The 14931-nt window shown below is 42.2% G+C and overlaps 1 protein-coding gene across 4 annotated transcripts in view; it reads right to left on the reverse strand.

Moving 5' to 3' along the window:
* The window catches only part of LOC141049426 (neurabin-2-like), a 114918-nt gene that overhangs the window by 59518 nt on the left and 40469 nt on the right, over window positions 1–14931 (reverse strand). For all 4 annotated transcript variants that reach the window (XM_073545893.1, XM_073545889.1, XM_073545890.1 and 1 more), the window contains exons 3-4: window positions 5721–5853; window positions 5446–5566 (exon numbers count right to left, since the gene is read on the reverse strand). In XM_073545893.1, the coding sequence (XP_073401994.1) occupies window positions 5446–5566; window positions 5721–5853 (254 nt within the window). The remainder of the gene's footprint in view (window positions 1–5445; window positions 5567–5720; window positions 5854–14931) is intronic.

A 14931-nucleotide genomic window follows, 5' to 3' on the forward strand; every position in this document is an offset into this window, starting at 1 on the left:
GTCATAACCTGACTTCTCTGAACATCTCCATGGAGCCAGTTGACCGGCAGGTCCCAATCCTGGCTTTCATCCAAACGTATCCATGGTTCAGTGATTGTCAATAGAGCAGATCTGTATTCTTCCAACCGGTGCTGAGGGCCAATAGGTTGTTTCCTGTAGAATGATAGATCTCTGTCCCTTTGATGGAGCCATGATGTATTGGCAGCAGTACTGTAGGGTCCCCTGGATGTTTGGATGTCTTGGCAGAATCTCTGGCTCTCAGTCTCACTTAACACAGACAGATCCTCTTCTTTTTACAAGTCACAACTTTTCATTTAGGCATTCCACCACAGGCTTGGGGGAAGGTAGAAGGGGGCCATCCCTAGCTGCTGGAGTGTTCAAACATGCATAGATTGTCCTTCATATTGCAAAGCACGAATGAGACATCAACATATTAACAAAAAATTCAAACATTATGCCTTTGTTTCCCAAACATAGTAGAACAATACCATGACTGCAATGCAAGGACAGATACAATAGCTAATCAGCTGCAAGTCAACAGATGTCAGCCACTGAACATTAAATCAATGACAATAAGGGTCAATAGTCATTCTCACATGAACTCACACTCATGTCCCTGGGCCTACTGAAACAATAGTCGTCTGGATAATTAAGATACAATGCTGTATCTTCACAGTGAGCAGCGATGATGCCATATTCAGCGCAACGATCCAGCTTCTGTGCTTAAAACAGTCGATGCTCACAATTAAAGCTGAAGCTTTGAATGCGGACCAGGTGGAGATGGAGGAAGACAAGAGAAAGGGAGATTCCAACCAGCCCAGCCTCATCTCATCTAATCTGCTCAGTAAGCAACGAGGTGGAGGAACAGGAGCTAGTTAGTAGCGTAACAGAGGCTAGTACCCACACAAACTTTGTCTCATCTCTCCAACATGGATAGGCTGAGGAGGGGAATGAGTAGGAAGATGTAAAGGAGAAGGAGATGAAGAGTAGTCATCACGATGGCGACAGGCAAGTGCTGTCTTTAGTAAGATTGGCACATATGGCCGACTATGTACTGCTGCCTTTCCCGTGGCCCTAGAGTTACATTCATCTTGACCAATATAAAAAGTACTGTTCACCCTGCTAGAGCCATGCTACAAGGAGAACTTTGCATCTCTCCTTCCTGAGGCAGAGACAATGCTAGTGGCCAGGGGTAAGCTTCCTCGCCCAATCAAGGGGGAGAGGTGAGTGAGACACATACCAGGTACAGTAGAGGCAGGGGTACACTGTCAAAGGCTTTGCCCAATTCCATGACACCCTTTCAGCGTCCAAGGCCTGCTGACCGGGTATTTTTGACAAGGAGGGAAAAGCATTTAAAGATGGTCAACCAATATCTGGTGAACCAAACCAGCCTAATCCCTAACTCCACTGCAATTTTCAACTATTGGTTCTCAAAGCATCCGAGCATTTTAGTGCTCGCTCATCCCTAGTCAACACATAAGACAAGATTTTTTTACTGGATAATGGCAGGACTGAATGACTCTATTCTGACCACTACTATATTTATGTCCCCTATGCTTTACACTGCTGATCAATTTCCTGAAGTGTGACTGGCCGCACTTCTAAAGGGCTCATTCAAACGTCAGCGATTTTTTTTTTGTTTCCGACAAAAAAACAAAGTTTAGTCAGTGATTCAAGTTTTTTTTCTTGGATGAATCAAAAGCACCCAGACCCATAAACTTGTATTAGCTAATTTGATCTGACAACTGGACAAGTCTTCATGATTTGAGCAGACCACCAAGTCTGAGAAAATAAAAATTAAAATATGAACTACTTCATTGACTATTGTAGGTACAGATAGAACATGAAAGAAGAAAAGATGTGAGGTAGAGCCTATTAGGAGTGGGACTGTTGAAAAAAATCTGCTAAAAATCACAGGAATATTTGCAGTACACTTGATAGGAGATGTGGATTAAATCCGCGCTGACGCGACAATAAGGTTCCAGATGAAAGTAAATTTACACAGTGGTTTATTCAACGCGTTTCAGGGTTCCAGTGACCCCCTTCTTCAGGAATTACCACATACAATAACTAATAAGTAATTCTTGAAGAAGGGGTCACTGGAACCCTGAAACGCGTTGAATAAACCAGTGTATAAATTTACTTTCATCTGGAACCTTACTGTCGCAGCAGCGCAGATTTAATCCACATCTCCTATCAAGTGAACTGTTCTATATGGTCGGTGACCGGCCTGTGGACCCGCAGCAGCCGACATCTTTGTAAGCTTGCTTACAGTTATCACCAGGTGAACAATTTTCTTGGCGATTCCTCTATTCAATCTTGGGATAAGACCCTAGTTTGCGCTTTGTGTCTCCTCTCTTCTTTAGAAATATCAGGAATAGTTGCAGACAGTCGCACTAAAAGGGGTACTTTTTTGTGCAGATTTAGCGGTGAATTTGCTGTTGTGTGTAGGACAAAAAACTAAAACGTCAAATACTCTGCTTCCTTGACTCCACTGCCCGGTCCTCTGCCTGCGATGATGCCTCAAGAGATGATCAGAGATGACCATCAGAGGCGAGAAGGAGAAGTTTAATTATAGGAAGGTATAGCTGAATTCTGACCCTGTTAGGCCTCAGTCCAGTCAGGGTATTCAGCTCTATGGGAACATGAGTTAAAAAGAGCAGATCCTGCTGTGAGGCCTCAGTCCGGTCAGGGTATCAGCTCTATGGGAACAGGAGCTAAAAAGAGCAGATCCTGCTGTGAGGCCTCAGTCCGGTCAGGGTATCAGCTCTATGGGAACAGGAGCTAAAAAGAGCAGATCCTGCTGTGAGGCCTCAGTCCGGTCAGGGTATCAGCTCTATGGGAACAGGAGCTAAAAGAGCAGATCCTGCTGTGAGGCCTCAGTCCAGTCAGGGTATCAGCTCTATGGGAACAGGAGCTAAAAAGAGCAGATCCTGCTGTGAGGCCTCAGTCCAGTCAGGGTATCAGCTCTATGGGAACAGGAGCTAAAAAGAGCAGATCCTGCTGTGAGGCCTCAGTCCGGTCAGGGTATCAGCTCTATGGGAACAGGAGCTAAAAGAGCAGATCCTGCTGTGAGGCCTCAGTCCAGTCAGGGTATCTGCTCTATGGGAACATGAGGTAAAAAGAGCAGATCCTGCTGTGAGGCCTCAGTCAAGTCAGGGTATCAGCTCTATGGGAACAGGAGCTAAAAGAGCAGATCCTGCTGTGAGGCCTCAGTCCGGTCAGGGTATCAGCTCTATGGGAACATGAGGTAAAAGAGCAGGTCCTGCTGTGAGGCCTCAGTCCGGTCAGGGTATCAGCTCTATGGGAACAGGAGCTAAAAAGAGCAGATCCTGCTGTGAGGCCTCAGTCCAGTCAGGGTATCAGCTCTATGGGAACAGGAGCTAAAAGAGCAGATCCTGCTGTGAGGCCTCAGTCCAGTCAGGGTATCAGCTCTATGGGAACATGAGGTAAAAGAGCAGATCCTGCTGTGAGGCCTCAGTCCAGTCAGGGTATCTGCTCTATGGGAACATGAGGTAAAAAGAGCAGATCCTGCTGTGAGGCCTCAGTCAAGTCAGGGTATCTGCTCTATGGGAACATGAGGTAAAAGAGCAGATCCTGCTGTGAGGCCTCAGTCCAGTCAGGGTATCAGCTCTATGGGAACATGAGGTAAAAAGAGCAGATCCTGCTGTGAGGCCTCAGTCCAGTCAGGGTATCTGCTCTATGGGAACATGAGGTAAAAAGAGCAGATCCTGCTGTGAGGCCTCAGTCAAGTCAGGGTATCTGCTCTATGGGAACATGAGGTAAAAGAGCAGATCCTGCTGTGAGGCCTCAGTCCAGTCAGGGTATCTGCTCTATGGGAACATGAGGTAAAAAGAGCAGATCCTGCTGTGAGGCCTCAGTCAAGTCAGGGTATCAGCTCTATGGGAACAGGAGCTAAAAGAGCAGATCCTGCTGTGAGGCCTCAGTCCAGTCAGGGTATCAGCTCTATGGGAACAGGAGCTAAAAGAGCAGATCCTGCTGTGAGGCCTCAGTCCGTTCATTGCACACAGTCACCAGCGGCGTCAAAATATTTTCATATATACACAAAGCTTATATAAATATGGAAATGACTGCACACAACTATCAGCACTGAAAATAATAACTATATTTATACCCATGTGTCTATATGAAAATGTTTACAATACTCATGACTGTGTGCTGTCATCTCCCAAACGAGTAGTACAGGATACACTTGGCACAAGAGACAAAAAAGTGTGACAGAACATAGGTGCTCGGCCACAACAAGGATGCAGCAAGTTCCTGAGCTTGGTTTGAACAGTCATGTAGTGTTGAAAGACTTTTGCTTAAGAAGTTTTCCAGGTAGCTTCATTGATGGCTAGGAACCAACGCCATTCTTGGAAATCTCGTGGCCCCGTCAAGGTTTTCCAGGCATGGCGGTGTGTCTCAATCTGGTACTACTGCTAAGCCCCATTTAAGTGAATTAGGCTCTGATCATTGCCAGATAATTCTGTATAATTCTAAATGAGTAAGGACAATAAATGTTGGGATTATGAGTAACAATTACAGGTCAGATTTTCAGAGCGTGAGATCCTTTATCTCTCTTGTATTTTATGCTCCTAATAAATCTACAATGCAAAGTTACGGTACTCAAAACGCTTTTGGCAAAACTTCACATGATGCTGCTCGTCTAGAATTTCTGAATATTACTTTATTATTAATAATAACAGCAAGCTACGGGAGTCTAGCTCTGACCCAAGGGCTACATTCCTTAATATAATGGTATTAGGAGTTGCCGCACCGTGCCCAGAGGACACAATGACCTGCCAAACGGCAAATACAGGCAGTAAGCACTACCATAGGGAAAGAGAGCCTTAATCTGCTGAGAGGTCTGCAATGCAAGGCCAGGAAACCTATAACCTCCATCGTTCCATAGGTTGCTGAATTATTCCTGCAGATACATGGTTAAGTACCGTAATATTATAGGAAGATGACAAAATACTCTAAAAGCCAGTCCATTCAATAGACATATGGGCCTAAAAATTCTGTATTTACAAAAAAATGGAATACCAATATGGCAAAAATTAATAACTACTTTACTGTGAACACAACAAACATAAAAAAACATGCAAAACAAAAAAATTTTAAGAAGTACCAAAAAAATGGAGGAGGAGGAGGAACTTTTGCACATTGAACAAGGTTTATGCACAGGTCTCGTCATAACGGGGAACTTTTATGCCAGTTAGAATAATGCGGCAGGCCAATGCTGAACTTCTACCGGAAAAAGCTGAATTGAGTGGCGGTCAAGTGTGCACTCGGCGCCATTCCAACAGGGATGAAAGTTGCCAAATCTGAAGAGCTTTGCAGCTCCCAGTGACTGGACCCCTACCAATCAATAAGTCATCACCTATGCAGTAGATGGGTAATAAAAGGGTTTACCGGGAAAAACAACTTAAGATTACTTACCGCCCATCCCGTTGAGCAGCTCCCCCTTCTGTAATCGTTTTTACAAATATTCCCAGCTTCTCCAAGCCCTGGTCTGCGCCGACCCCCATGCCAATAATGCTGATTCCAAGGCCGCTGTCACCTGGGCAGAGAGAAATCACATGTAAGCAAGAAAAAACAGAACCACCATTATAAAAAGGTACTTATGACCAGCGGCGACCGGTGGACCCAGATGACTTGTTTAATCATTGGGGTCTGCCAGGTTCCGACACATTTAGATGGGAAAAAAATAAAACCTTTTTCAATTTCGACGGGGAAAACGTCCATCTTTTCCACTCTTTTTTCCAACTCGTACTCAGCAGAAGCAGCAACCGGGTCCACCTCCTCATTACGTCGATCATAGTCTTCATTGGAAAATGTGGGAAATACCTTGAAGGGAAAAAAACAACATATGAAAAAGTTCGTATAGTAGTAGAATACTTGGGGTAGAATATCAGCTGATGCGTTATATTACAAGACTTTCTTGGGATTCCCGTATGAATTCATAGAATTACAAGAACAAACAATCTCAATGCAAATTTTCAGGTACTGGAGATGCTCTACATGTGCAAAAATTGCAATGATTACACTTAGGGTATGTGCACACGCTGCGGATTCTGCTGCGGATCCGCAGCAGTTCTGCAGACAGTGTACGGTACAATGTAAGTCTATGGGATTTACAATCCGCTGTGCACATGCTGCGGTTTTTCAACTGCGGAAAAGCTGCGGTTTTGAATCCGCAGAAAGAATTAACATGTCAATTCTTTCTGCGGATTCCGCTGCGGTTTGCCACCTAATCCATTGTCCAGGTGTCAAACCGCAGGGGAAAACTGGTGGCCAATCTGCAGGTAAAACCGCAGGTCATTTTAGCTGCGGTTTTACCTGCGGATCCGCAGATACAAATCCGCAGGTGAATCCGCAGCGTGTGCACATAGCCTTATAGAATGATTAAAAGGGAACTACACCTAAAAATAAATTATACGTGGAAAGCGAGAGATAAATCGCTCAAAATGTTTGCTGCAGCCAGTTGTCTTACAGCCAGGCACAAAAAGGGGAAACCACTCGCAGCACGCTGCAATTCGTCTCTCATGCTTAAAATTGGCATAAGAAAGAAAAACGCTGATCTGCACTGCCCCATAGTATAACATTAGGCCGAACGCCATCTGATAAAACATGGATGGCACTCGTCTGATATACTCGCTTGTGTTACCAAACCCTGAGAGAGAAAATATAATCACAAGTGATTAATAGGAGTGAGGAAGCAGAGAGTCCGGAGATGTTTTCTAATTTTTTGTACATTTTCTAGTGCTTGTCCCAGATCACAACTTATCACCTGATCCAACCAGTCGATCCTGAGAAGGAGGATCTGGAGTCCCCCTTCTGATTGGAGCGAAGTTTGAGCATGTTCATAGATTATGTCGCACATAGCAGATACATGGCTATCTCGGTCAGTTGCGTTGACCGTGAACATGTTCGATCATCGCTCCACTCAAATAGGGGGCTCCAGAGTAGTTCGTGGAATAGGAAGGGCCTCCAAATATTAACACACATTTCCCATGTTAAAACGCCCCTCTACCAGTCATGATGTATCTGCAATCAAATCATGTCAAACAAGCATCTTACACAATTAAATGGCAATTGTGGCTGCAGCAAAAAAAAGGGATTCTTTTAAATATACTTTCTATCTCAATTTCTTGCAAACGCTGAATATGGTTTAATTCCCAGGGGGATAAAAATATTCCTTGTGATTGACAAAGTGTAGCAGCACAGAGCTCTACAGACCTTGTTAAGAGCGGTACATCTGCGTGGTCGTCATACGACCATTACTGGACATACAAGCTTTGGAAACCATAATTAACTAATCACTCGAAAAAAAAGGAAGAACCGAGAAAGCACAAGCCAATCAAACACCAACTGAGGGCTTTATAGGTCTGTCTTGGCGATTAATAACCAGTGCCAAGTGGGGAAGGGGGTGATGGCACAGATTTATTCTAATTAGTGATGAGCGAAAGTGCTGGGATAAGGTGTTATCTGAGCATGCTCAGGTGCCAACAGTGTCTTCATTGAGCTCGAAAAATATGTTCGAGTCCCTGCGGCTGCATGTCTCGCGGCTGTTCGTTAGGCAATCCCTGCAAGTATTGCATCTGTAGAACAGCCGTGGGGACTCGATCATAGTATTCAAGCACGCCGAAGTCACTTGGTTTGCACCCGAGCATAGATAACACCTTAGCCCTGTTTCACACATCCGTTTTTTGTGTCCGCCAAACGGATCCGTTTCCGTTTTTTGCCGCTAATGGATCCGTTTGGATCCGTTTTTTTTACGGATCCGCGGTAGCCGCTAATGCAAGTCAATGGGAAAAAAACGGATCCGCCAAAAACATGGCGGATCCGTTTAACGGAAAACGACGGATTTAAAAAAACGGAAGTGTGATCCAGGCCTTATCTGAGCACGTTTGCCCATCACCAACTCTAATCCTAATAGTATTTCTTACTAGAGGAATAGTTTCCCTATAAATGAGAAAAATTATTTTCATATACTGGCAAAAATAAATAAATAAATAAAAAAAAATTCGATTTACTTAGTAGATTCGGCACATTTTGCGGTTAAACTGAGATTTCGCAAGATTCCGGCACAAGTGAGTCTCCTGCACAATAAGTGAGTGTGCTCCTAATATTTTTCTTTGGGAGGTGGGATATTTACAACTTTACCTGGAGATAAAGAATAAAGGAAATTGAAGTTTGTTCTGACATGACAGCAATAACCAAACAAGTCAAAACCAAACAAATATGTAAAGCTGCAAAAAGAGCAGCGAGAACGAGTCTCTCTCCAAATACAGTAAATCCAGGCAAAGATGAATGTTTGTACAAGGGAACAATTCGGAATGCGGAAATCCTTTTGGGATTTTTTTTTGCAATTTATGCCGGACATGGATAGATGAGGGTTTTGATCAGACATTGGGGCATATTCCGGTCACAAGACATGTTCTCATTTACTCAGCTGTACAACAAACATTTACAGCTCTTTGTACTGTGCAAACCACAACCCCTGATCTCCAGACAATAGGAGTCACAGGATCCGATAAAACATTACCCTACAGTCATGTAAAAGGTTACACCGCACGTATCCCGTGTATTTAGGAGGATCGGTCACCAGATGACGTACGCCGACTCATCTAGTGTCTTGTTTATGGTCACCCACGTGTCATGGTGGAGCCAAGGTAAGGCTCAAGATTACAGATAACATCCACAAACAAGCGAGTGGGTGATGGAACATGGCAAAGCTTGGCGTAATCACTGTCTAAAGTGAAATCTTGGCACCATGTCCTACCGGTCTGCCAGGGAGCTGCGGTTTACACATAGGCTGTAATAATGGGGGAGCCAAAGCTTCCGGGGCCAGTCAAAAGCACCAAAGACTCACGGGCCTGCTCATTCCAACCTGCAATATCCCATGAATATTAGATAGGAGTACACCCATGCAGAAGAGCCAAGCAACAGTACAACAACCAAAAGGGAATTAAAACATTAAAAAAATTTGGTGTAATAAAAAAATAAACATTTATTAAAAATATGAGTGACAGTGTAGCTACACACGATATAGAGAATTATAAATCTATCAAATAAAAAAAAAAATCACAGGTTCTATGAAGGATAAAAGAAGTGACTATACAAAAGTACCAATAAAGTCATCACTGCTCTCGTGGAGCGCAGCCTGACCGGGAGTGACCTATTAAGTTTCACTCTCAGAACGAGGCTCCATAGGTTTTACTAGAGAAACGGTGAGCGTCGTGGGAACGCAATGGATTACACGCTGGAGGTGTGGGGTTTTTTTTTATTGATCTAATAAATTGGTGAATGAGGGACTGTCTCTTTTCTTCATTTACAGTAATTCTCTTTTAGGTCTTTCAGGTTGCCATTTGTGGACTAAATCAAAATCCTTGGACTACTTCGGACCAGCATATCTATAATAATAAAAATGTGAATTGTGGTGTTTTTTGTTTTTTTTTAAAACAATAAAATATTTGTGTGGTTTTTATTCTTTTAACTTGCTGGGTTAGTAACCGGGGGGCGTCTGACAGACTCCTCTCCATTACTAACCCCTGGGCTTGATGCCAGCTGATATTACACAGTTGACATCAACCCCAAATAATATTACCCTGATTGCCAACACACAATAGCAATGCACCAGAATTAACGCACCTATAGGGATCTGTCAGACTTGGGTGCACCAATTCTGGGACAGCTGCAGGCCGGAATTTTGTGGGTTGGGTAGGGCCCAGTATCCATGAATCTTCCTAGCCTAACAGAGGTCTACTGCTGTCTTCTGTACCTTGGCTGGTTATCAAAAATAGGGGGTGGAGGGACACCACGTCATTTTTTCTCAATTATTAGCGTAATTCAATTACAGTAAACAAACTATAAGCGCAAAACACTATTCTGCTTCATATTCCAGTACTTGTCACATTGATGTTGAATATGGACGATACATGAACAGCACCGGTACCGTTTTTCCAGTACAGGAAATAGCAGGACGTGTGATGGGGTCTACAAAGGAATCTTCAAAATAATCTGCTTAGGTGGTCCTTGTTCAATTCAAAGATGTGTTCTAATTTTCATTAATGTAGGATTTTACGCCAAATTAAAATTTTAGGATTCAGGGGCAACTACATCCACCCAGACAAGGATTTTCAAAGCAAGCACACCAAAATCTTCAGGTCTAAATGATCTTTTTTTTTTTGTAGTTTACATTGTGAAATGTGACAACATATCCCCCATATACCTGAAAGTGCGCCTTATTTCATATGAAGGCACTTTTTTTTCTTAAATGGATTCAGAGCGAGAAAAAAAAAAAATTATATTATAATATATATATATTTTATACACGTATACAGTGCCTTGCGAAAGTATTCAGCCCCCTGGAACTTTTCAACCTTTTCCCACATATCATGCTTCAAACATAAGGATGCCAAATGTAAATTTTTGGTGAAGAATCAACAACAAGTGGGACACAATCGTGAAATTGAACGAAATGTATTGGTTATTTTAAATTTTTGTGGAAATTCAGAAACTGAAAAGTGGGGCGTGCAATATTATTCGGCCCCTTTAACTTAATACTTTGTTGCGCCACCTTTTGCTGCGATTACAGCTGCAAGTCGCTTGGGGTATGTCTATCAGTTTTGTACATCGAGAGACTGAATTTCTTGCCCATTCTTCCTTGGCAAACAGCTCGAGCTCAGTGAGGTCTGATGGAGATCGTTTGTGAACAGCAGTTTTCAGCTCTTTCCACAGATTTTCGATTGGATTCAGGTCTGGACTTTGACTTGGCCATTCTAACACCTGGATACGTTTATTTGTGAACCATTCCATTGCAGATTTTGCTTTATGTTTGTGATCATTGTCTTGTTGGAAGACAAATCTCGTCCCAGTCTCGGGTCTTTTGTAAACTCCAACAGGTTTTCTTCAAGAATGGTCTCGTATTTTGCTCCATCCATCTTCCCATCAATTTTAACCATCTTCTCTGTCCCTGCTGTAGAAAAGCAGGCCCAAACCATGATGCTGCCACCATCATGTTTGACAGTGGGGATGGTGTATTCAGGGTGATGAGCTGTATTGCCCTTACGCCAAACATATCATTTGGCATTGTTGCCAAAAAGTTCGATTTTGGTTTCATCTGACCAGAGCACCTTCTTCCACATGTTTGGTGTGTCCCCCTGCTGGCTTGTTGCAAACTTTCAACAACACTTTTTATGGATATCTTTGAGAAATGGCTTTCTTCTTGCCACTCTTCCATAAAGACCAGATTTGTGCAGTGTACGACTGATTGTTGTCCTATGGACATACTGTCCCACCTCAGCTGTAGATCTCTGCAGTTCATCCAGAGTGATCATGGGCCTCTTGGCTGCATCTCTGATCAGTCTTCTCTTTGTTTGAGATGAAAGTCTAGAGGGACGGCCGGGTCTTGGTAGATTTGCAGTAGTATGATATTTCTTCCATTTCAATATGATCGCTTGCACTGTGCTCCTTGGGATGTTTAAAGTTTTGGAAATCATTTTGTATCCAAATCCGGCTTTAAACTTCTCCACAACAGTATCATGGACCTGCCTGTTGTGAACCTTGGTCTTCATGGTGCTCTCTGTGCATCAAACAGATTCCTGAGACTATCACAGAGCAGGTGCATTTATACAGAGACTTGATTACACACAGGTGGATTATATTTATCATCATTAGTCATTTAGGACAACATTGGATCATTCAGAGATCTACAATGAACTTCTGGAGTTTGCTGCACTGAAAGTAAAGGGGCCGAATAATATTGCACACCCCACTTTTCAGGTTTTGAATTTCCACTAAAATTTTAAATAACCAATAAATTTCGTTCAACTTCACTATTGTGTCCCACTTGTTGATTCTTCACCAAACATTTACATTTGGTATCTTTATGTTTGAAGCATGATATGTGGGAAAAGGTTGAAAAGTTCCAGGGGGCCGAATACTTTTGCAAGGCACTGTACATGATGCGATTGATACCAAATTACAGAGGCAGCACACAGGGGAGAATACCAATGCACTTGAGACCAGACACAGTGTTCATATTATGCATTGGATGCTTCCAAACCTTTGGAAGAGGCGAAGAATGAAATCTAAAAGTTTATTACATGTCAACCTTTGTTTTTTACTAGGCTTTTTAGTTTAGTATGGCAAAAGTTGTCCAATTACCATTTGTTGCATCTTCCCCTGACAAACCGTTAAAAGACCGGAAGAGTTGCTCGATATTATAACTATATATATAACTATATATATATATATATATATATATATATATATATATATATATATATATATATATATATATATATATATATATATATATATATATACACACATACATACACACACTCACTGGCCACTTTATTAGGTACACCATGCTAGTAACGGGTTGGACCCCCTTTTGCCTTCAGAACTGCCTCAATTCTTCGTGGCAGAGATTCAACAAGGTGCTGGAAGCATTCCTCAGAGATTTTGGACCATATTGACATGATGGCATCACACAGTTGGCGCAGATTTGTCGGCTGCACATCCCTGATGCGAATCTCCCGTTCCACCACATCCCAAAGATGCTCTATTGGATTGAGATCTGGTGACTGAGGAGGCCATTTGAGTACAGTGAACTCATTGTCATGTTCAAGAAACCAATCTGAGATGAATCGAGCTTTATGACATGGCGCATTATCCTGCTGAAAGTAGCCATCAGATGCCTGTTCTTAGCTGAGAGGAGTGGTACCCAGTGTGGTCTTCTGCTGCTGTAGCCCATCTGCCTCAAAGTTCGACGCACTGTGCGTTCAGAGATGCTCTTCTGCCTACCTTGGTTGTAACGGGTGGCAATTTGAGTCACTGTTGCCTTTCTATCAGCTCGAACCAGTCTGCCCATTCTCCTCTGACCTCTGGCATCAACATGGCATTTCCGGCCACAGAACTGCCGCTCACTGGATTTTTTTTTCTTTTTCGGACCATTCTCTGTAAACCCTAGAGATGGTTGTGCGTGAAAATCCCAGTAGATCAGCAGTTTCTGAAATTCTCAGACCAGCCCTTCTGGCACCAACAATCATGCCACGTTCAAAGGCACTCAAATCACCTTTCTTCCCCATACTGATGCTCGGTTTGAACTGCAGGAGATTGTCTTGACCATGTCTACATGCCTAAATGCACTGAGTTGCCGCCATGTGATTGGCTGATTAGAAATTAAGTCTTAACACACAGTTGGACAGGTGTACCTAATAAAGTGGCCAGTGAGTGTATGTATATGTATATATATATATATATATATATATATATATATATATATATATATATATATATATATATATATATATATATATATATATATATATATATCCATCCATCCAACAATGTAGACCAGCTCACTCCTGTGAACCACCTGGAACCTCAGCTGACCTGGTTAACTCCGTTGTGCCCGGATCTGGATGTAGGAGTCCATCCATACAAATGTGAACAACGACAAAGCAAAGTCCAGCAATAACGTGAGCGATCCAGGATGCTGTTAAAAAAATTTTTCTTTTTATTCATAAATCCATTAAAATGCAATGGTCCGAGCAGTTCAAAACAGCAATAACGCAGGAAAGTCGTGCAGATAGGACTACGCGTTTCAGCGGTAAAACCCGCCTTCTTCACGGTCCAGAATCTAATCTGCTTTCCAAACATGGAACCTTATATACATCCCACTCCCATCAGGGTAATTATAAACATATGTGAGAGACTTAAAAACATGTGCTATAAAAGCAGATCAAACATATAAACTATCCACATATTGATCAATATACAACATGCATAAAGACTATAAGGAAAGAATTCAACATATTGGAGAAAAGTACATTAGGAATGTCCAATAACCTGACCATAAGATTTAAGGCCCTGTGCACACAGTGCAGACTCCGTGCAGTTCCGCAGCAGATTTGGCCCTGCAGAACCGCAGCAGAAAAGCAACAGAACAGCACGTGATGCACAGTACCATTTAAGGCTATGTAAAACAAAAAAGGCTGTGCACATGCTGCAGATTTTTCCGTGCAGATCTGGTGCAGAATAAAAGAAGCAGCATATATAATGGAGCAGGTGGAGAGCTGCAGCAGAGCCGCACAGGAAAAGCGATATGCTCCTTTTATTCTGCACCAGATCTGCGCGGAAAAATCTGCAGCATGTGCACAGCCTTTTTTGTTTTACATAGCCTTAAATGGTACTGTGCATCACGTGCTGTTCTGTTGCTTTTCTGCTGCGGTTCTGCAGGGCCAAATCTGCTGCGGAACTGCACGGAGTCTGCACTGTGTGCACAGGGCCTTAAATCTTATGGTCAGGTTATTGGACATTCCTAATGTACTTTTCTCCAATATGTTGAATTCTTTCCTTATAATCTTTATGCATGTTGTATACTGATCAATATGTGGATAGTTTATATGTTTGATCTGCTTTTATAGCACATGTTTTTAAGTCTCTCACATATGTTTATAATTACCCTGATGGGAGTGGGATGTATATAAGGTTCCATGTTTGGAAAGCAGATTAGATTCTGGACCGTGAAGAAGGCGGGTTCTACCGCTGAAACGCGTAGTCCTATCTGCACGACTTTCCTGCGTTATTGCTGTTTTGAACTGCTTGGACTATTGCATTTTAATGGATTTATGAATAAAAAGAAAAAAATTTTTAACAGCATCCTGGATTGCTCACGTTATTGCTGGACTTTGCTTTGTCGTAGATATTATATATATATATATATATATATATATATATATATATATATATATATATATATATATGTCATTCAGGCCGTGAAAGGTTTCCATTTGGCATTGTCTCCAATTTTCTTAGCTGTATTAATAGATCATTTACTAAGTACAAAAAAATCATTTGAAATTATCAGAATAATGAAGATTGAAAAAAAAAAAAAAAATTGAAAAAAAA

This window comes from Dendrobates tinctorius, unplaced genomic scaffold (assembly GCF_039654945.1).
Source record: "Dendrobates tinctorius isolate UK_male_01 unplaced genomic scaffold, ASM3965494v1 ptg000143l, whole genome shotgun sequence".
Lineage (NCBI taxonomy): Eukaryota > Metazoa > Chordata > Amphibia > Anura > Dendrobatidae > Dendrobates > Dendrobates tinctorius.